This window comes from Scomber scombrus, chromosome 12 (genome assembly GCF_963691925.1).
Source record: "Scomber scombrus chromosome 12, fScoSco1.1, whole genome shotgun sequence".
NCBI classification, from domain to species: Eukaryota; Metazoa; Chordata; class Actinopteri; order Scombriformes; family Scombridae; genus Scomber; species Scomber scombrus.
In genome coordinates this window covers 23902545-23926996 of record NC_084981.1, presented here as the reverse complement: position 1 = coordinate 23926996, position 24452 = coordinate 23902545, and the positions used below count along the sequence as shown (strand labels likewise).

Sequence of the window (24452 nt, the reverse complement as noted above, 5' to 3'; positions counted from 1 at the left end):
TTTGAGGCTGAAGTTGATATTCAGAAAATATGTTTGAGTGCAAAGCCAACAACGGACACTAGATATTATATTTATTTCAACAAGTCATTAGGGTCTAAATTGTTGAATTCAGGTGTTCTAATAAATGTGCTGGTGGTCATATTTTGGTCAATTATTGTTCTTTTTTAGATTTGAAGACTTATAGTAGCTTTAAGGTCTGCCGTGTTGGCGTTAATTGACAGCTGTGATTGACAGTTCACTCACCTGCTGTTCTCCCTGCAGTGAGTCGGACTATTGCTGCAATATTACCATGAGTTTAATGTCCTGTCCTGGTAGCACCATTTAGCTATAACGTTCGCCCAAGTGTGCACCAGTCAGTATTGCTGCTCTGGGCCAAGGTAGCAGAGTGTGTTTCCAAAGCATGAAAGGCAACACACCAAACTCCTTATTTGGTCCTGGCACCCATCATAAGCTGCAGCTCTGGCCTTCAAACTGGTTCCAGTGCAAACCAGTGGGTGATGTCACACTTCAAAGTCTATAATTCAAATATATATAAAAAGATGTATGATATTCAGTAGATTCTTTAATCAACACAAACTCAGCAGATCTACTTAGAAAATCAAACCCTCAACTCTGCCAGAGGATGATGCTCTCCACCCGCTGAGTACTGCAGCTTATAAAGAAACATTTAAATAAAGAAGACTTATTACAGTAATTATTATCTTGTTAAATGTGAACAACTGAGATGCACTGTTTACCCAACTCAATTGTACCTACCTCTGAACATCACCATGAAGCTCTCTCTGCTTAAAGGTGAGCACAGAGGGGCAATTTACTGCAACACAGTGTTGAAACGGTGTCCTGAAGGTGGAGGCAGTTATGATGGATGATCCACCCCGCTGGTTTTAATCAACATATAGTTTGCAGCTTTCCAGTGGGTGTTTCCGAGGAAGGAAGTTGTGCTCTAATTCTCTGCATCCTTTGGGGAGAGGGGGAGAAATAATGAAGGTAGGAAACAGGAGAAAGCAAGAGGGGAAGTAACGGAGAGGTGCCGGCGAAGAAGGAGCTTTGGAAATGTGGAAATAAATGACAAGAGGGGGAGAAAAGAGTAACATGTAAAGGACGTTGGAGTGAAAAATGAGGGAAAGGAAATGCGGTAACAATCAAAAATGGTCATTACAGGCAGGCGGGGAGTGGAGGAAAAGAAAGAGAAGGGGGTCGGAAATACGAAGAAGGAAATGAGGGTATAAAACAGAGCGCCCCCGGAGAGTTGTAGCCGAGGATATCACCACCCTGACTCTCACAGAGGAGAATATCAAAATGCAAAGACTGCAATTCAGAGCGTCGCTGCAGCACATCATGCAGACTAACAATGTGCTATTTACATGACTCCACCCTGCTGCAGCACACAGGAGAGGGAACTACATTCAAATACTGCAGAACACTGGTGTTATACTATATATCACATACATTTTTTAAATGAATACTGAAATAAAACTGAAAGACAAGAAAGAGCCTGTTAAACAAGCTCAGAAGACACTTCATCATCCGTAAAGACACAAGACAGAGGTGAAATGTTACAGGATCTGTGACCTCGACAATATGACGAAGTGTGCGATGCTGCCGCCCCCGCTCCTCCTGTCCTCTTGAATCATGCTGACCTGAAACAGACTCAAATAATAAGGAGACTTTCCAGATAGAAAGGAGCCAGTGTGCCACAGAAATGTCTATTGTCAGTTGCTTTTTTGGCTTCATAACGAGGTTTTCTTGCAAACAGATTCTGCTTCATTATAGTTTTTTCCTGGCAGAGCTGAGCATGGATTGTCACAGTTCTTCTAAAATAGTTCTAAAAAGTGAGATAGTGAGAAACGGGCAATCCAGTGTTCAGCAGAATTATTCGACAACACAAATGGAGTTTACTGAGAGTTCAGTCAGGAAAATTTTCATTTATATGCTCAGGTATGTAGTTTTACTTCCCATCCCTCACACATGCTCACTCTTCCCTTGGTGTCAATTAAGACTCTATTTTTAAATATGTTTTCTCCCTCTCTGCTTAAGTGCTTTCACTGTGCTGTTTTGCCCCCACCACCACCTCCCCATCACTGGCCAGTCTGATTCATCAGCATCATCAGCCATTCTGAGTCATCAGAAGTCATCAGCCACCAACATCAATTTCTAGACTTCATGGAGGGGATTTATCTTGCTGCTGCTCAGGACTGAAGTGCTTCTATTCAAAATCTCCCTGTAGAGTCTGAGACCTTTGTTAACTCTTAATCATCAGTATCACCTTGTATAACAAACAATTCCTTTTGCTTCATTCGCTTGTCTCACCTGACTAAAATAGATGTCAGTGGGTTTAAGAGGCATTAAGTCACACAATGTCTAATTCAGCCTCAGAGCTCATATGACCAAACCACTGAGCTCTTAAAATCTGTGCTGACTAAGGCTTTTTAAATGTTTTGACATCCCTCTTTTGTAACTTCATCTTTAATGAATGAGCAGCTACTTGAGATTCCTTCCAAACGTGTGGGGAGTTTTGAGGCAGTAAATCTCAAAGTCTGACAGCTCTGCACCTGGCTCATCAATGTTTGATTAACTGGCACTTTAATTGGTGATTCTGGTCCTGCTGTTGCTTTAGAAAAACTGAGAAAACTTTTCATGAAATCATGATTGTGGATTTCCTTTCTGAAACTGTCATGATTATTGATGATTGGACACAGCTCAGTGAGAAAACTATCCTAAAAGAAAAAGAAATAAAAGTGACTTGATTCATCCTTCACTGTCAGCACAGCTGCCCTTCATCTGTCTCTGTCATATTTTCTGGCAGGTTAAAGCCAGAAAATATTACATATATATTACAGTCTCTTCTTTCAATTACAGTGAAATTCTTTAACACCATCTTCTCCCTTCTACCCTTCCCCTCTTTCCCTCAGATGACGTGACCTGCGTGGTGACAGACATCGCTCTCCCATTGCGTAGCTCAACCTGCGTCCGCCTTCTCACTGTGTCAAAAGCAAACAAACACAGTAAAGCACTCTGTATCTTCAGCTTGCTTTAATAACTGGAAGGATAGTGTTTCAGGGTTCTGTTTTATCTCCCTCAATAAACACAGATGTGGTTTTTATTATTATTATTATTTCATGAAGGCAAGCAGTGGTAGAGTCTCCCAAGTGTCTCCCATCCCTCTTCTCACTGCTCATCCTTATTCCTGGATCCCTGATGATCACATTTGTCTTACCTGTGCTGTTTAATATCAGTGTTACACACCTCAGATTGCACACTCTTGGCAGGTTTTCTAAGATCGGTATCAGGTATGAAACTGTCAGTGATCTGAGCTGCAGCTGCTCTCATTTAAAGGAGAACTGACGAGTCCAGAGACGATACTGTGGTTAAATCACATGACTATCTTCTCCTTTTCTTCCTTCCTTCTTTTCCTCAACAGTGAATTAACATAAAGCATTAAAACATTTTCACATTTAAATGTCTGTTCCATCTAATGTGCTCTACATGCTCTTTATTGTCATTTTAAATGTTGTATAACAGAGATGAACCTACATCAAGTTCTTAAATCCTTTTACATCCATGGTTATAAACATCTTGTGCCCACCTGGACCATGATACAATTTAATCTGTAACAATAGGTCAAAACAACCTGAACTGGACTATATTTCATCACCTGTCATCTTTCAGCTCCGAGTAAGCTTATTGTCAGAGGCACTCAAGTTGAAAAAGTGAAAAAGGCACGTTCAAAACCAGCTGATACAAAGGAACAAAAGGTTTTAAGGATGAGTGGACACACAAATACACATTTTTCCCACACAAAAGGAAGCACAAGACCGGTGTGATTACTTTGCAATGAGACAGAACAAAGAGACAAAGAAATCCCACTACGACACCAAACATTCCCATTTTGAGCAAACTATCCCTATTTGTACATTTCACAGCATAAAAAGATTGTGTATAGTATAGATGACCCTGAGGAGAATGAGTGTGTATAGAAAATGAATCTATGAATGTAAACATGAACAGTTAAAAAACTCAAACTTCCTCAACAGATAAAAACATCACAATGCACATTAATTCATTCAACACATCACTGACTGAAGAACAAGTGAAGAACAAATCAATTATTAAAAAGTAGTTCCACAATAACTTGAGGACTATATAGTAGATAATAATGAGTTAATATAATGGTATAATAATGAATGATGAGGTGATAATTAGTTCATAATTAACTTTGAATCAACACACTGACTTTTTTTATGAGTCTCTCCTGATTAACTCATTAATAATTCATCTAAATCATCAGGTAATCTTTTTGTGCATCGTGGAGTAAAGTGACACATCCATGCTGAGTACCTACTAAGTAAAACCTCATTACGTTATCTTACCATTATTCACTTCTTCTCTGTCATCCAAATGAGCTTCATCACTATGGACCCACAACCTGTTTTTTTTACAATTAGGAGTTTTCATTTTCTAAGCTGTGTAATATTTAGCTTTGAAAAGATGCAGCGTCTAAGTTTCACGTCAGCTGTCAGTTCAGTTATGTAGCATAAACTGTTTGAAATTCACTTACAGCGGAGCCGGCTGTTAGGCAAAATAAATGAATTGAATTATTCTGATTTAGTTACCCAGGAGGGTCGTGTTTGTTGAACATAATTGAGTTGGTTTGTTGTTTGCAGCACTTCAAACATTTGATTCTCAAAGGAGCACGAGGTGAGGTTGTCGTAGTCAGCCGCTGACAAAGTGCTTGTTTAAAGGATTTAAGTCGTGTTTCTCAAGAAGACAACAATGTTAACAATAGTTTATAACCATATCACATAATTATACTTGCAAATATACATGAGGAAGGAGGGGAGCGCTCTGTCGCAGCTCTTTAGCTTCCCTCTGAGACCTCAGTTTCTCTCTTCAGAATCAGATACAAGCTGGGAGCAATTCGGTCAACCTAAACTAATGATCCATGTCCATAACAGAGCAATCACCAAACCCAAAAAGAAGGATTTATCATTTTTGTGGTATTTTTAGCTCAAAATCTCCGGAAAGTCTGTTAAACTCTGGGGAATTTGTTTTTACTCAGCAATAATACCACAAAAGTTGATTTATAATGTGATTATGGGTCAACGGGATCACACAGTCATTTCCTGCTGAGCTGCACAGTCTGTTACTTGGTAGTGTGTATGTGCATTAAAGAAATCTAGTAAATATGTATACCATAAAAAATACTTTGACTTAGACCCTCATGCTTCATCGTACATCAGTAAGGTGATGGAGGAGTTTATTTGCCACAAACATTAGCCATACTATATTAACACTTAACATCTGCCATGCTTTTAGCCTGGGAATCCAGATGTTAAATGAGCGCCCTCTGTGACCCGGAGTCAACGACCATCTGGTTTAAGTTTCCTTCAGTTCAGTTTACAACAGTTAAGTGGGTAGCTGTTTATCTGATTTGTGCCACTTTGTAATGCCTCACGCACGAGTGACTTTGACTACAAGGTGCTTAGATTCAACGTTTGCGGGATTGTTGCTACGCTGTTTGCTAACTGCAGGCTCGATGTCATCATGTAACTCTAGAGGGAGACACTGAAGCTGGGATAGCAGGATAATGAACTCTTAAATCTGACCTCTGACCTCTGACATTCAGTGGAGGAGAGAATTTTGCCTCCAGACATTTAAAAACAATTATCAATATTCTCCTAATATCTACAGCTTAATTGAAGCATATTAAGGATTGATTAAAACTCACAACACAATACTAATATAAGACTGCAAAATGCTTGTGCCAATCATCGTGCCTCAGCAGATCATGTACTGGCTTCAACGTGACAGGACAACGTGATTTAATACAAGTGAACTGAAATGGAGCCATAAAAGTAATAATAAAACAGGAGTGGAACAGAGGCTGTATCTTGGCTCATCTATTAATGGCTGATGTCTGTGTCTTTACAGCGTAGAAAAAGAGACAGTGATATGAGAAGTTTTACTGGCTGAGCTGCTTGGAATGACTTACATTTACAGCGGACCACAGCTGAGCTGCTGCTTTCCAAGGGAGAGGGAGGAGAAGGGTGTAGAAATATCTCCTCTCTGAGCTGCTGAACCCCCAACCCCCGAGCTGGATCAGTCCGTGTTATTACACCTGCAAGCAATGAGCGGACCAGTGAGATCCGCTCCACACTGGAGATCAACTGAGGAGAACATTAGACCTTCTTCTGTTGAACTTTCTCTCTTTATTCTTCACTTTTTTTTATTCTTTTGCTGCTACTTTTCTCTCTAGTCATCACATTTTTCCTGCTTTTATTTTAAACCTTATCAAAGCATGTTTGATGAGTGTTGATTCACTGTTTCGAGATTAAATGTCTCTCTTGAGGGTAGTTTGATAGTAAAAGGGACTCCACACTCACTGATCTTGTTCATCAAAGGCTTAATAAAAGTTTCTTTCTCAAATATGTTCATAAACTCAAGGGTCAATATTTTTTATTACCTCTTTTCTCCCTCATCTTCTTTCTCTATTGTTGATTCCTTTTGCTTCAAGTCTGTATAGAAAGCCTGCCAAGAGTATCTGCCAAGTCTTCAACTCCTCGCTCCTGCCTTCAATATGTTTGGACAGCCAGGGAGGGAAAAACTCCTGATAATAAACTCCAGAACAGATCAATTATCCCTGTGCCAATCTCAGTGTGTGTGTGTGTGTGTGTGTGTGTGTGTGTGTGTGTGTGTGTGTGTGTGTGTGTGTGTGTGTGTGTGTGTGTTTGTGTGTGTGTGTGTGAGAGAGGGGACAGAGCGAGCTTTTCACAAAAACATCAGCAACGTTCCTGATTCTGCAGATCGTGCAGAACAGAGACGGGGTTTCACGACCCGCATTATCAAGTCAGCCAGGTGTTAGTAAAATACCTTCTGAAAGTTTCCTTATTATCAGCACTCATCAGCGTGACTGCTGAATCATCTAATACTGATATACAAGCTGTGTTTTACAGATTGAAAGCAGAGACCGTAATTATGTCTCTCATGCAAGAACCTCTAGCTCATGTGTGATGACTAAAACATCACACATGAACTAACAAAAGTACACAAACATGACAATAATAAAGAGCAAAAATTCACACTAAACACTAAAAAAAGATTACTAAGGGAACTCCTGGTTGCCATTAAAGTTGCCATAGCAACCAGTATAGGACCAATCAGCACAGGGCAGTATTTTGGTTATATGTTATACATGTAAACATCATATTAAGAACTTGGATAAGCCCTTATTATATATATATATATATATTTTTTTTTTTTTTTTTTTTTTAACTTGGATATGCTAGTTGGAGTACTCTGGCACACTGTGGCATATAAACACTGCATCCAGGTTTCTGTAGTCCATCTGCCATGTGTGCTGCTGGGTTGTCAGCTCATGTTACTTTGTAGTCAGTAAAACAACAAACATTAAGGCGAATGATGTCATGATGATCAATGTGCTGAAATATGAGAAAGTATATGAGAAATTGTTTTCCTCATTCTCTGTTGCTGGTGATCAGATGGAGAAGTTAAAGCCAGTAGAACGGTAAACGCAGGAAGCCAGAAACCAAACTGGGTAACAAACCAGTGGCTGAAATGTTGATGAATGAAGACATCAACATTTGTGTACAGAAAGCTGAAGAACCAGGTTTCCATGTAAAAGATATGCCAAAAAAACCAGGATGAGACTCGAAACTGGGATACCAGTATGCACATAAACATACTCCATCACAGCGTGTCAGTGAACTCTCTGTAAGATTTATTTTCCAGGTTTTCCAGGTGTATATTTTTTGCGGCACACTTGTGCAAAGTGGAACTGAGTGGAGACACTTATTCTTGAAGTATTCTCCTTTATCTCCTGTAGCTTGGATTGTACCTCATTTGTTCTGCGTCTGCGAAATGAATAAATGTAACTGTATACTGCGCCTGCTAAAAGAATCACTGCTCATCAACTGTGTTGTAAAATGTTCTTTGTATGTCACCACCTTTAGACACAGTATCTGTGAGAGGTGACAGAAGGAAAAACGCGAACACAGTGATTACAGTAACATCTGTACTGAGTTATATTGATGAAATGAAACTGACAGAAGTATTATGCACAGTGAACTTGTAACCTCACGAAGACGCTGCAGCGACTGTTCCTCAGAGCACAACTGTTGTGAAATGAGGGAAGAGGGGATTTCACTTGGATCTGTTGCCTCATATTTTTGTGCTTTGATTTGACTTGTACGTGTGGCTCAGACACAATTTGCTTTCTCCCATTCCCTCAGCTCCACATCATAAATCACTGTCTCCTGGAATAATACTTCACGGTTAATACTATACAGACAGGAGCTGCTCTTATCTCTTTGTTGACAACAGCAGAGAAAATTTGAAGTTTTCTTCCACTGTGCATTTACTTTTATAGCCAGGGGGGAAAAAAGAAGAAGAAACAAGAGCTTGATATTTGGGAATTCACAGCCACCTGCTCTGAGCCAAACATCCAATAAACTCATAAACATCTGATTCTTATGTTTCAAGCACCTCTGTTGCTATTTTTCAAACTGTAAAGAGACTCTCATGTCTTGAATGCAACTCTTGAATAATGTGCTGTTAGAGTGGAGAACAAATACTGCTGACTAAAAGTGTTGAACCTTTAACGGTTTGTACACTGTTGTGTTGACGTTGGAGGAAAACAAGAGAAGTGGCTTTGTGACTGGAAACAGGCCAGCTCAAATCAGCAGAAAATCTACAGAAGCGAGTAACACTCCCTCTTTCACTTGAAACTAACATGAATAACACACCCTCCCCTTCCCAAAAACAGCGACCTATCAAAGACCTCCAGGTGTCTGCAGAATGTGTCCTCACTCATCTTTGGTTGAGTGGTTGAAGACAAAAAAGAAAAGAAAGAAAGTCATTTATAAGCCCTAAAAGCTTCTGTAGTGTCAACCCAGATCTTCACATCTGGATGCATTTTCAGATTAGCCCCTAATAGCTGATCCTAATGCGAGATATTTGTCAATGTGTCAAGTTTTCCACTCAGAATGCAACTTGTTTTCTCATTTAAAGGGGGAAAAAAACACAATAAACAAACCTCCAAGCTGAAGAAACATGACTTCGATTAAGTGAGGAATGATGAATGAACACACACACGATCACACACACATTGTCCTCTCATTTAAATTCATACATTGTTATACATATGCAGCATGTTTGCATTAGCATGAGCAGCAAACCAAATCTGTGAATATTCTTATTCAAGTTAAGTTCTGAAATCCAACACACCTTTAGATTCTGACTATGCTGTATATTTTTTTGCAAAATACACAAACAAAGTGCTTCATTTGTCAGAATTAATAACAAATAAGCTGTTTATTGCAGCCTCACACCTGGTTTGTCCATCAGGGTGTCTGTTAACTTTTTCACACTTGTGGTTCAAACACTTTCTTTTTTTTTTTTACAATGGTATCAACAGTCATCCTTGAAATTATTTTGTCTCTGCTTTTTTATTATTACTTTTATAACATATTCCTAAGCACAAGGAACTCATTACTGTGGTGGTTTTTTTAACTGAATTTCCCCCGAAATGCTTGTCAATAGTTGCTGTGGAGCCTCTTTTCTTGTATTTCCTGTAAATGAACTTCAGGTTTCTGTATTTGGGGTTATTTTTTACTGTGGCTGACACCACTCATGCAAACAACTCAACTCCTCTCCTGTTTATTATATTATTAACATGATTAATGTTTTTATGCTTATTTTTCAGCACTTGCGGCGTATGATTAATGTTAGAGGAGGATTTGTGGTCTGAGTTAAATAAATCAACAAGTCAAGACAATTTTACTTTATTATTACTTTATTATAGCGTTATTCATTTATTAACTGAAACTACAACCTTATCCTAGAGAGCTTTGCAAGCGCCATCTTTTATATCATAAATCTGACCTGCAACGTGCACAGCATTGACAAATTATTACACGGTAAACACAAAACGATCACTTTAAACATCACATTTAAAGTCCTGGATGTGTGCCTCGAATACAAACACACCAAAGAGAGGCCAAGGCTATATTGATTTCAGCATATTAAACAAGCCCTGTGGTGTTGATTAATTACTTCCGGCAGAGAGCCCTTTAATGATTTCATCCAGCCATCCTGCTGCTAATTAACAAGCTATTTAAAAAGGCCGACGGAAGTGTCTAATTTTGGCTGGTGGAGGTGGAGATTCACAAAGAAGTCATTCTGCGCTCTCCTCTCAAACTGCCCGAGTAGCTTCCAAAGAGCCCCAAGACAGCCATCCAGGGACTCATTTAGCCTTTTGTCCAGGTTGTGTGAATGGAATTGGAGAGCTCTCTCTTGGGGAGAGTAACTGGAGAGTGACTTGTCTGCTGGACTGTCTCTGTTCATCCAGTGAGCTGATACCGGCTGACGCTTGTTCGCTAATGATCTTGCGGCAGTGTGCTGATCTAGTGATGACTCCCGTGGTTGTTCCCTTTCTGTCTCTTTTTTTAACCAGGGCAGGTTAACAACAGCACATGTATGTTCTTTTCTACCATATTTAAAACTCTGACCCTTCTCCTTCAATGTGTCCTTTAATGGCCGATTTGTAATATTTCAGTCTGAAACTTATGAACACTTCAACCCAAATGCTCTCAACATAGAGCTTAAATTCACTGAAACATGCTTTTTTAAAACCCTCTTTCAGCCTTAAATTTAAAAATAGCATGACTGTCAAATTATTTAAGCTTTTTTTTTTTTTTTTGCACCAAATGTGTCGGCTGCTTAAAGAATTTTGTCATCTCTGGTGTCGAACAAAAATAAGCACACTGAACTCCTCGCTGCAGGTCATTCAATTGATTCACATCCAGTGCACGCAGCAGATGATGGGATTTCAAACCATGACAGCTTGAGTAAACATTTATTTTGTAACCATTGTGAGGCAATACTGCCCCACTGCATATGAATTGCCCTACTACTCTGCACCGCTCTCACCGTCAGCATAAAATGAGAGAATGTGATGTATTGGCTTTTACTATCAGCAGCTAGCAGGCCATATGTAATCAGCACCATGTTTCTCCAGAGGAAAAGTGATTCTTCAGACTAGGGATCATTGTGCAGTCTGTGCACAGTCCAGCCTCCCCCCACCACCAGCATCACCCCACCCTCTGGTTGAGTGTGGGTTTAATTTCACACAGACATGGATCTGATAACCTCCAGGATGAGTGTAAATGCTTTCCCTGAAACTCCATTCCACAGCAGAGACAAAAAAGATTAATTTAATTCTAATTTCAGAGTGATCTACAAGAACGAGGTGCTTTGACTGCAGGGGGTGTGCCATTGCCACAAAGACTTATGTTGCAGAGTGCCCATAAACCGTTAATAGAGGCATTCAAAACATAGAAATGTTACGCCTTTAGAGAACAAATCCACCCACTGCTCTGCTTTTATACTGTTGGATATCATTATGAGATAATCATTTACATCTTGTTGTTTTCAGTTTCTCACCACCTGACTTCTCTTCTTCTAGTTCTGCTGAAGTTGAGATATTACCTACGTATCCCAGAACGCAGCCGCTGCAGAGAGCAGGTGCGAGCTTGTTGCTTTCAGTAAAAAAGGTGGGCGTATTGGCATGTTTTCATGATCACACCTGTATCCCTTACTTAGTTGCAACACCTTGTGGCTGCACTGCATTCTGGTCTGCAGTAGATGGAGAAACCCCCTATGTCATCTTCTGCATTTGTAGATCCACTTTGGGAAAATATAGTATCCCAAGGTGTGAGTCACTTAGCTAGAAATGAGAATTTAATCCACCCAGAAAATGAATCATGTTGCCGATAGTTGCTTTTAATTTGAGCTTAGTGTTATTTTTTTCTTTTCTTAACGAGATTTTGTGTTTTTTCTTTTTATTTCAACCTGTTTGCCAGGCAGGAGGAGAGAGGAAATAGCTGTCGCGATTAAATTTGCTTACTTAAATCTCTAACCAAAATCTAATATAAATGAAATCCATATTTAACCCAGTTGTGTCTGTGATGGCTGGCGATCACAGAGGAAATTGCCACGCCCTTCATCCATCTGTAACTTCAATCATACATCTGGAAAGACAAAGGCTTCCTGTAACCGAGCAACGAGCGACCGATACCATCAGACGCTCTGCCATGACTCGGGATGGTACAGTTCTAAGCAGAAGATGCTTATCTAGCAATGCAAGCATGGCACTCACATTTCCACAAGGAGACAAGCACAGATAGATGGAAGGAAAAAGATATGACATGGTAACCCAAGCTGCTTTGGTAAAGATAAAATCGCTGTTTGTTTTTTGGGCTTGCCTTGTTGGTTGATGAAAGATACTGTATTACTTTTTGGAGAATTCCCAACTCATGACAATTCATAACATGACACTATTCCCAGCGTCAAAATACATTGAAACCATATGTCCGTACTGGGGATATGTCATTTTATAAAAAAGAACTGCAACTGCACATTTCTTAAACATTCGGGTGTTTTTCTCCAAGCTAAAATGTTCACTTAAAAGGCTTGAGTTCTTGTATTGCTTTTTGCTTTTCAACACGGTCAGCAGTGACACTTTTGGCTATCTGTGCTCCACTGAAGTGGTTCAGACTCACTTGGCTTCTATCTAAAGGACCCTGCTTTGTTAACAGGTCTTTTCAAGTGGTCTAACACCAAACGCTAGAGTCCCTGCGCTTGAAGTGTTGGCTTAGATCCTGGAGGAGGTGTTTTTGTTGGCTCTCCGCAGAGGGAAACGCAGCGAGAGGGTGCATGAGTGATCGAGAAACACCGAGGAGTTGAGGTGTGAAACTTCTACTCTCCCTGTGTAGTTGGTTGGAGACAATATCACTGCTAGCACAATCAATATAAAACCCACAATAAAAATAAAAAAAATTCACTACTACTGAGAAATTCCATCTGTGCAGCAGACAGAGCCAAAACGGCAATGTGCTTTATAGTATTTGGGAAGCAAAAAGGCATTTTATTGGAAGTCTAGCAGCAGCAGAGGCTGTCATGATCGTTTGGGAACGCACAGATTTTAAAAATGTCACTGAAAAACTTCACACATGAGTGACAGAGACGAGACGACTTTTACTCCAATAAATCAGCTAATCATTAATCATGTTGGTGCTCTCTGGGCACAGAGTTCACTCACTGCTGACAGTCTGGAAGTCTCACTTTCACTTGGATTCAGCACTTTCCCTGATTGGAAAGGTGACAGTATCTGGAAACAGAATAGGTTTTAGCCAAATAGGGCAAATCTCAGTAGGAGAAGGGGGTGGCACTCTTTTCTATTGCAGACACATGAAATGATTCCCTGGCGTAGCATTAAAGTTGTTAAGGTGATTTAGAGATTACATTTATTTTGCTGCAGCATCGAGAGTGTCTGCCTTTTCTATTTTCCCCTAATAATTGAGCTGTATAACAGCACTATAACAATGGAAAATAAAAAAATCATGATTTCACAACAGTGGCGGTGCAAAATAAAATTTCTTTGGTTTTGGGATTTGGGAACAAATACAGAAAGGAGGTGTATGTACTTGAGGCGCATACAGGACTCCACTTGACTTTTCCCACTCTCTCCCTCACTGTCCCTCTATAATACACTCTTTCTTTCACACAGATACACACCGGCGGGCTGGTCCTCCTATTGTGTTTTGTATGAAATGAGGCCTTTGCTGACATGTGGGCAGACACACAAAGCATCATTTAGCACCGGGTCATTTGTCACATCAAAGCATTCCTTGACGCATGGAGGGAGGCTCCCTGTAATCTGTCAGAGTAAAATGTAAACAGGCGACGCGGAGCAGCGGCATCAGCAGGCCCCCTGCTGTCAAATCGGCTCTGACCCTAAATCCTAAATTGTTCTCTGTTAACAAGTACGGATCTGAATGAAAGCTGATATGAAGTAGTGCTTTGTGTTGTGACTGTGAGAGAGAAAAAAAGACTTTCATTTCAAAAAGACAAACACCATAGCTGATTTTTCATTGTTCAGGGGCATTTATATTCAGCTGAAAACTGTGTGTTGCATTCAAAGAGCAGAATAATAGAAACACTGGTGCTGTGTTATTTTTATTATGAACTGAATATCTGATAATGCTTCTGAGGCATCCATTGTGTCTCCAGTCAGACCTCTACCACCCAATCCATAGCAAAAAAATAAAGAGAAAAACAGATGCACCCTTTTCTCTTGCAGCTTACAACCCTGAGCAACATATAAAAGGATGAAATATCAATTTCCTGTTATTAAATCCAGATCTTTTTTTGAGATTAAATTAATCTGCCTCATATTGTCTTTCCCTTGCAGTACTGGCGCCCTTCCTTCTGCCTGCCCTTCTCTGCATTTACAAGCCCATGGTTGCAATCAGGGGGTGTGAGGGATGTGTGACTGTGTGTGTGTGTGTGTGTGTGTGTGTGTGTGCGTGCGTGCGTGCGTGCGTGTGTGTGTGTGTGTGTGTGAGAAGAGGAGGGAGTATTGATTTCTGATGGATGGTGGGTGTTTTATTTCCTCTTAACATGTGAAAAAGACCCCCCGGCATGCAGGACTACAAGGTTAACACTCACTTATTAACTTGACAGGACCAGGAAATGCAAGAGTCATCCTCATTAGCACAGACCTGAGGGGATGAGCTTTGATGCTATAGTGTCCTGAGTGAACCAAATGTATTGTTTTCACCCCAAATATTTCAATCATTCAGTCAGTACTATTTAAATCAAGTAATTCTTGACACACATTCACCCAAATGTTGTATATAGGGATATTAAATATTTGACAAACTTTGTGCTTTGGGTACTTTACAAGCCTATACAACAAAAAGATGATTTAGTCTTGTGAATGTGGAGTTTTTAGGACAGCAGCAGCTAAAATACTCCACATGGAAAAAAGAGAGCCAGAAAGCATTTGACCCACACTCCCAATGCAGAATTAAATGCCTTTGATTGATGTTGGATTTGACCAGTGTGTTAACAACAGCCCAGAAATGCCTCATGAATCAGTAAACAAGCTCTAAATGGCACAAGAATCCCACCAATGAGTGGTGCCCGGGGGCGTTTTTTCTTCAGGCTTCAGTCATCCAGGCGGCAGCAGCAGAAATGATGGAGAGGCGAAGCTGCGTCAAGCTCGACGAGATAAACACAGAACAAAACCGGAAGTTGGGGGATTTGCCTTCACAATAAAACAGCTCGGTTTGTTAGCTTGCGTATAAAAAGAGCGATAAAGCCTCGAATAAGTCAATTTGGAAAGAACATAGCTTTAGTATTAGTTAGGATTAATAACATTAATGACGATACCTGACTTTATTTTATTTAGCTAATGTAGTTTAATTACTTATTTTATTTTGGAATACCCGAGTGTGAATCCTGTGTGTTAGCTTTGTGCTAACTTTACACACAAGCGGGGTGATCAAACTATCAGTAACTATCGGACTACTTTGCCGTGGGAATACCTGCCGGTGGGCGGGTTGTACACTTTTATTTAACTTGGAAGTTTTTAGGTTGGGGTGGAGAGGGAGGACAAACTCAGTTTAATGTCGCTTTGTGTAAATTACTTCAGTTTTGACGCTCTCGTTTTTACCTGCTGTGGACTCGTACCGTGTTGTGATGGCTAGCAGGCTAGCTGCTGCTGCTGCTGCAAAGAAGAAGAAGAAGGAGAAGCAGCAGGCGATAATTAGCTAGCAAAGCGGCTCGACAGTTCGCCATCTCCCCTCCACAGATAGGCCTCTTAAAAGGGATAACACTTTGGCGGTCACGGTGAGGTGAGTGTCATGTACCGGCGGCCCCGTTAACCTAGTTTTCACGGCGTTATAATAACTCGTTAGCATAGCGGTTGTTGAATCAGTCCCCGGCTCGGACTATTCGCTGGATTCAGAGACATTCCGGCTCGGGCTATTCCCTGGATTCAGAGACATTCCGGCTCGGACTATTCCCTGGATCCAGAGACATTCCGGCTCAATATATTCCCATGTTTACAAAAAAAATGTTTATTGAGTCTCAGTTTCGGGTGACGGTGCAGGTCCCCCCCCTGCAATACGACTTATTTATAGTGTGGTGTTAGCTCTTCTTTTGTTACTGTTACAGAGCAGTATATTCATATATATATATTTTGTTTTTTAAATCATCAAACATCTCAAGTCACCAGTTAATAACCAATCCGGCACACCGTGCTGGTAGTGGTGTCCTCCACATTCTTACACATTTATATACAAAGTGTGGATACAACTGTAGTGATTTCACAGCTGCAGTGCTACAAGCTGTCCATATTGGTAAAAAGCTATCACACGGACAAAGCATCCTTTTATATATCGGGATGTTTATTGTGGAGTAACTTATCGTTATTAAACCTTTATAGTGTAGTAACTGTGTCTCTCTTTCTTTCTATTTTGCAGGATGAAAATCTGATGGGGTTTTTTTTGTTTTTTTTACCCCAGTGGATTACTCATCATCATGCCCTTTGAAATCGTGGAGTGATTTTCTTGATAACATCATGCACGCCGTCAAATCAGATCTCGACCGCTGCTGCAGAGATTTTGTGTCTTTCTTACATTTGGATTTATCTGGCAGCTTTTAAGAAGAAGACAAAAAAGACCAGCAGAAGACGCGACTTGGATGTGCAGTCTTATCTCTCTCTCCCTTTTTTTATTACCAGTGTGCTTTCAGTGAAACATTAGCTATGTGTTTATGCGGGTTGGATATGCTCAGATACTTATAAACACACACTTAGCGTGAATTCGTGCGAAGGAAGCCCCCCCTCCCACAAAAAAAGAAGGAAGTCCAGGGCGGGATAGGTGCACAGAAACTACCCCATACCCAAAGAAACATGGCTTCGGTGTGGAAGAGACTGCAACGTGTGGGGAAGCATGCCTCCAAATTTCAATTCGTGGCTTCCTATCAGGAACTGATGGTGGAATGCACTAAGAAATGGTGAGTTTTTTGGGGTTTTTTGGGGGGAGAAGGAGGGGGGATTACAGGCAACCACAGTGCTGTCATTTAAGCCCCATGAAAACTGTGTGTCTCTGTCTATGCTGGAATGCAGGGCCCGTTCCTGGTGGCCATAATTCACCCACACAGGCACTCAGACTCTCTCTCTCACACACACATATACACACACACCAACACACTCCCTCCTTGGTGTGCAGGCATGTCTGCATGCTGGGAGGGGCCCCCGGATGCCTTGTAAAATTGCTATGGTCTTTTCTCGTGTGCACCAATGTTGAATTTGTTTGGTTTTGAGTCTCGAGTAAAGAAGGTTGGCAGGCAGGCAGAGAGAGATTTTCCCCCCTCTCTAACCTGATGCTTGGCTGGGCTGGGTTCAAAGCTGCCCTCCTCCTGAAATGCCCCTTGTTGCAAAACCACTATAACATCTTTAACAAGCTCCACGGATGCTGCTGGGCATCTGATCTTGACCTCTGACCTGTTTGGAAGGAGGGAAATTAAGAGATTATTATAATGGTGGGAGAAATCTTGTTAGCTCTTTTTTTGCCAATTACATGCAGGATTATGGGATTTTTTTTATCATCAGCAATCTGAAATTGTTGAATACTATTTGTGAAACATATACATTCAGTAATGACCATTTAAAGTGTCTATTTTGTTCATACTAATATAATAACCTAGACTTATAAATTAAACATAAAAAGCCAATACCATCACATCCCTTCGTCCTCTCCTGGATAGCTGTTAGAAATAATGACAACAAATGATATTACATGGATTTTGCCTTATTTTAGCAGCTTTTCCCCACAGCCTCAGCCTCCATATATAAAAGTACATCCCAAAGACACTAATTTAGTAAAGAATGAATGAACGATATACATTACAGGGAGGTGGAGGAGGAACTATCAGGTGTGTTTTCACAGGTGAAGATAAAGTAGAGAGAAGGATGGATGGATACATGCAACCAAAACTTCAAGCCTGCAGGTCATGAGTGAAAAGCAGTGACTGGTAAAGCAAAGAAAAAAAAGACATAGCCTGCAGACACGGATTCTCAAGCGGTTTGCTGTAGGCGTGACTAATACAGCCCCACACAGCTTCGACCTGGGACAGATGTTAACGTGTTGGAGAAAGGAATGAGAAAAATGTACATCTCTTCCCAGAGCAAAGGGTGGGTGGGTGGGTGGGCTCGGCTCATAGTCAGTAGTACGCTTTGTTTTGCAATCTGAGCTGTGAGTTTCTTTTATGTTATTCAATCCACATATACACATTTTGTAGTTCCTTATTTTGGTTCTTATCTGTAGTTTTATGTAATAACAGTGATTTATAAAGGCATAAAATCTAAATTTATCAACCACTCTGAGATTCAAAGTGCCTCAGATTTTCTTCAGATACTACTTTTCAGTAGATGACTACATATAATAAAGTATGTTATCATGTTCCCCTTTTTTAGTTGCTTAATTGAGTTCTTATCTTAATTCAGTTTTATGTAATAACTGATTTATAGAAGCATAAAATCTAAATTTGGCAACCCTCTGAGATGCAATGTGCTCAGATCTTCTTCAGATGCTACTTTTTTGTAGATGACTATAAAGTCTGTTATTATGTTCACAGTTGTATATACGCATTTCTAGATGCTTAATTTAGTTCTTATCTGTAGTTTTATGTAATAGCAGTGATTTATAAAGGCGTAAAATCTAAATTTATCAACCCTCTGAGATGCGAAGTGCTCAGATTTTCTTCAGATGCTACTTTTCTGTAGACGACTACATATTATAAAGTCTGTTATTATGTTCGGGGGTTAGATTATGCCCATCTCATGCTGCCACCAACCAGTGTGTGACGCTAATACTTGGCTTAAATGTCAGCTTTCCTGTATAAAATAGGATTTATAAAAAATGTCTGATGTGAGAAATGTCTGCCTTTACATCCAGTGTGTGTGTGTGTGTGTGGCTGTCTCTCTCTCTGTGTGTGGTGTTGCATGCCTGGATAGAAGTGTGTGTGTGAGAGAGAAAGCGTTGGCTCATGGTTTCTGCCTTCCTTGGACTTCATCAGTACGGTATGTTATTGTTGCAGTGGAAACTTTCCATCTACGCCGACTGGAAACAGTCCCCAGAGCTCCAGTAGATCTCTAAAAGTGAATTTTAAGAACAAAAAAAAAAGAAAAGAAAAAACCCTACAGCGCTGCTTTCATTTTCAGGAATCAATAACAGGAAGAAAAGACCGGACACTTTATTCTGTATGAGTGATCTCATGCATGTATGTGTGTGTGTGCCTGTACATGCTTTTTGAATGTACATTGTGTCAAAATGTAAACACTCATTTTTATACTCCTGTCTGGCATTGAAAGGCTCAGTTGAAGCAAACCGGTAGGTAACAAGTTCAAAGGTTCACATGTGATTCCCATGCCTTAGGTGTGATCAGTTGTTCGTCTCCACTTATCATGTGGAGGGTGGAGGGGGGGGTTAGGGTGAGTTTGCATGAGCGTTTTCATCCATCCAGCCAGAATAAATGTTTTTTTGGTGTTTTTAAATCCTCTGTAATTAGTCAGGTAATTTGGCCTCTCACTGGGTTTCTCTGCGGGGACTTCACTTCACACGGGACATTTCTTCAATTACATTTTCACGTCTTAGTTAAGATGAGTGCTGTCTTCGTAGACCCTCACATACTGTTCACATTCTGACCCAGTCACAGAATTTCCTCACATAATTAGTCTCAATAACAAACTTCTTAACCACAAATCATCAGTCACAGATAAATGTGATATTAAATCCTTACTAACTCAGGCTGATATTGCGATTGCAATTAGATTAATCATGCAGCACTAGTATCGACTACCGATAAAGTCTGAGGAGCTGTTAGGAAGTCATGCTGCTGCTAAAGCTCCACCAACTTTTCACCTGCTGGTTGCTCCACCGTACCATCCAACCAGCCAGGGATATTTATTGTTATAAACACATTCATTGGTTGCTGCGTCGATGGATGTCCCACAAACTCCCGACAGAGACGACTTCCAGACTGAACCGGGACAGAAAATAATCCCGTCATTGAGCATTTCACACTACAGGACTTTTTTTTTTTAATATTACAAAGCAAACAATCGGGGTAAAAATCCCACTGTAGTTTAAACTTGGCTTAAATGAACATATTGAACTAGTGGCAGATGCAATGTGTGAGAAACCACTCTTTACGTATTCAACCGAGCAGAGCAGTGATTTCACCAGTTTAGAGAGGTTTAAGTTTACTTTCACTCTCAACTTTGTCTTCTTCTACGAGCCAAACATTTTTATATATTTTTTTCATCCTTGTCAGATAGAAAACCAAAACAAGAGTGGTGACCAAAGGAGGAGCCTTTGCTTGGCGAGTGTCCTGTAATGTTTAATATTTCTAAGATAACGTCGGGTTTTTATCTGCGGCCTAAATGCTGTCGACGCCAGTGTGTGGAGCAGAAATAGAGAGAGAGAGAGTTAGCATTCCTCTCACATAGCCACATAGACGCCAGAATCAATTCAGACTAACCATTAAAACATTAATGAGTTCAGTGTTTGTGTTTGCCAGTGAAATGAAGCACCATTCGCAGTGTTGTAGCACTGCTCCCCCTCTCTTTGAAACCTGATATCGAGCATCTTTCATTAAAACATTGTCATCATTTTCTGTTTCCTCTCGTCTGTAGCAGGTAGGACATCATCTAATCTAATCAAATCTACTTGGCACATGATAAACAGATAGATTAACCTCTGTATAAATTGATAAACTTACATATTTATTCATTTATTAACTCAATATAATGTCTAATCTGGTAATTTTCTGGTCTTTAGATGCTTTGCATCACATGTTTTTTATGATAGCTGCTTATCTGTAATTCTGCTAATCTTCTAACATTACTCTTAGATTATTTCAGTCACCGGACGACGGCTCCTCTGCTTTATATCAACTTGGCTGCATGTGTGTGGCTGACTGGTTGACTGACGGCTCCATAATTATCATTAGTGGCGCTGCGAGTCGTTATCCAATAAAACATTTCCACTTCAGCAACATAATGGAGAGAGAGAGCTCGATGAGATGAGGGGAAAGTTCAGTATCAAGGCTAATGCAGTACTCGACAAGGTAATAAAGTACTCATTACATTTTTATACTAATTGATGGAGAGAAAAAAAACAAGTAGCAGGAAAGTTTTAAATAATTAAAAGTCAGAATATGAGTATGTAAAATCATATAACAGTACAGTTATGAAATGTGCCTGGATAAATCTCAGTGTTAGTAGCACTAGCTGAACAATTATCCTGCTTGTGGATGTATAAAGTCAATCTATAGTCTAAATCTGCTTTAGCATTAATCAATTAATCAAACTTAATTAATATAGCAGTTTTTTTAAATACAGGTTAATGTTGTTCAAAGTGCTTCAATGTTTATTTGCCAAGCTGATAATAAGACAGAACAAGTGTAGACCAATGACAATATAAAGAAAAGGAACAAAAAAACGACAAACAAATTACAAAGAAACTAAATTGATGTACCGTAAAAAACGGTGTATAAGACGCAACTTTAACGCAATATTTTTTAAATTAAAAGTGGGGTGCGTCTTATACACCGGTGTGTCCTATTCACCAGTAAAATATACAGAGAGAGGTTGGATCTGCATATGATTATAGGTACGTAAAAGGCTGTCCACACTAAGAACGATAACTATAACAATAACTTTAAACATAATAATGTGAGCGTCCACACTTATGAACTGTAACGTCCTATAAACAGATATGTCAAGCACACGCTGTGCACTCCAGCTGTTTCAGCAGCTAATGAAAATCCATAACTGCTGTTCAAGCTCAGAGAAACACACACGCATGTTTTAATAAGGTTTAAGCAAATAGTATAGATATTGGTGTAATGGAGCAGTTCAAGGTCCACCTGCTTTAATTGTTTAATATCTCCTTCCTTCTGGTGTTGTAAGCTTTTGTCTACACTCTCTCACCTCTTTTATAACTAAGTATCTTATATGTGTGTTTTAGCATCATAGCCCCTATGTGATATGTGTTTTTTATGAGTCTTACCTGTGGAAAAGTCTTTGTTATATTCATGTGCTGGAAGACAAGTCCAAATATTTCAGTCTGCTACTAAATTACAAGAACCTGTGAAGGCACAATAGGCTGAAAAATACCCTCCAAATTCTATATTAAACGTTATGTCTAAACTTTACTGCTTCTCTCTCCCATCAGATTTATGCAACACACCTGTCCTGTGTGAATGTGTGTGTGTGTTTGTTAAGCACTGTAAAGTAAAATGTCCAACCTTTCTTTTCCTTGTTTGCTTAATGCTTGTCCTGCATTTTAGTTTTTAGGTTAATATAGCAGCGTTTTTAGCATCTAATTCTGTTCAACAAGTCGTCATGAATATTGTGTCTTGTGTGCAACTTTATCTGCTGCTCTGTTTGCATTATTTGGTGCTTAAATTAGGTTCATGCTCTTGCACACACGTATATTAGGGTTTTACTTTGCTTTATTATGTTTAACTAAGCTTAAAACATCTGCTCCATCTGGTTTGAAAAGGTTCTGATCAAACTCTTCACAAAGCTTTTATGTCAGCTCAAGTAATGGTCAGACTTTTGTCATTACTACCAAATCTCTTACCTCTGTCATGTGGCAAATCTGAGCTATCTTTTTATTAACTGAGCACAGAAAATAATTAAGTCTCTGAATCTGGCAAATGCTGCTGAGGCAGCAGGCGATGGCCACGTCTTTATGAAGGCACTGGGACTAAACTATGCTATGTCTGTTTATGATTATAGACAGACACATACATACACACATGAATGCCTCTCTTTAACTCTAATACTTTCCTTTTTGAAAATAGAAATTTAATGAAGGCTCTTTCTGTTGAGCATCTTTGGGTTTAAAAAAAAGTTTCATAAAAATGTAAACATCTGCGTCATAACAAAAGAAAAATGTTTTGTTTCTCTTTGCTCATTCTGAATTTTATGGCGATCGTAACTTTATTCCAGGATGTCCAAAATAAACATTTCCAGAGTTCAGACTGTCAACTCGAGGTCAAAGAGGTGCTGAAGGTGATAGCAGAGGCCAGAAGAGAATTCATAAACACTGATAAGGACTCAGCTTGGGTCTGATGATCAAAAACAATAAGCGGCTTATTAAGGCTGTATTTATTGCTGTTATATTAATATCTACAGTGAACCAGTTACAAATTATACGTGCAGACTCACTGGTCGGAGTTTTGATGGTTTAGGTGGAGATGCATTTAATTTTAAAGTCAGGTGAACGTAGTTTAATATACTGAAGAGACCCTGCGTCTCTGCTTCTAGCTGCAACTAGAAGTGACTTTCTTTATGGATTCATTGATTCCCCTTTCTGGGAAGTAACTCCTCCACCGTGGAGATGGTAGAAAAGTTACTTTGCCAATTACACATTGTACTGGCCAAAAACCGCCATATACCGGCTAATGTAAACTGTGATTCCCTGCTCCTCTAGTCCACATGCTGATATGTCCTTAGGCAAGATACTTAACCCCAAATTCTCCCAATGGCTGCACCAATAGTGTGTGAATGTTAGTCTCCTGTTTGAGTTGTTGAAGGACTAGAAAAGCGTTATGCAAGTAGTCAATTTACCCTTAACCTATATCCTTAGTTCACATATGCTTTACTCCTGCATGTGAGTCTTGTCTCATATCTTGGATGATTCAACTCCTCTCATACCTAAAAGAGTGCAGCAAGGGAGAAACTTTTCAGTCCTTCACTGCTACTATCAAGAGGGGTGCAACTCAAACAACGAAAGACAACTCAGCCTGAACTTTGGCATGAATATAACCCTCTCTCTCTCAGTCTGTTAGTTTGCCCCCTGAGGCCTCTGCTTTAGAGCAAGAATGTGCTTTTTAGTAGGCCTGTTTGGCAAAAATACAGTTTGAAGACATCGTCGTCAAAAGCCCGGAGTGTCATCGCAGCTGACAGACATGCTGACACGCGTGCCGAGGATATGAGAGCGATACGCTGGAAAACAAGACATAGGGGCTATTGATTACACGGTAATTCTATCCGGCTACATGCGCGCGTGGCTAATCAGGAGCGCTTCCCTTGCAGACGCATGACGAGATGAGAAGGGCCGAGCAGCTCTGAGGAAGAAGAAGCTTTCATATCAATCACTGACTGTGCAGAAACCAGAAATCACAGCCTCCAGCGGATTTGCACTTCCCTGTCGAGGTGGCGGTGTTGCTGCAGTGAATCTCTGCGCTGTGATAATTCATTTATACTTCATTATTTAATCTGTAACACTGAGTAATGTGTTTAATTTGATTGTGTGATTAATAAAATAATCATTTTGTGACAGAGAGCGATGATGTGAGCTTAGTTTAGTTTCGAACAGATGAAATACAGTGCAGGTAAAGCCTCCTAAAAAATATAAAAAATTCACAATATTACAAAAAATATGACTAAATTAAAAAATGAGTGAAAATGTGTGTGCACATGTGTTTTTGAGCTGGACTTTGGCCTCAACATCTGATAACATCATGATAAACGATGACTATGAGTAAAATAGATAAAACAGACAGAAAAA

At 39.9% G+C, this 24452-nt stretch overlaps 1 protein-coding gene across 1 annotated transcript in view; it reads left to right on the top strand.

Annotated features, from left to right (window-relative positions):
* The first annotated feature begins 15392 nt into the window (after positions 1 to 15392).
* Positions 15393 to 24452, top strand: part of ehbp1 (EH domain binding protein 1) — a 164596-nt gene continuing 155536 nt past the window's right edge. Inside the window, exons 1-2 of the mRNA XM_062429954.1 lie at positions 15393 to 15716; positions 16347 to 16881. Of these exons, the coding sequence (XP_062285938.1) occupies positions 16778 to 16881 (104 nt within the window). The 5' untranslated portion in view covers positions 15393 to 15716; positions 16347 to 16777. The remainder of the gene's footprint in view (positions 15717 to 16346; positions 16882 to 24452) is intronic.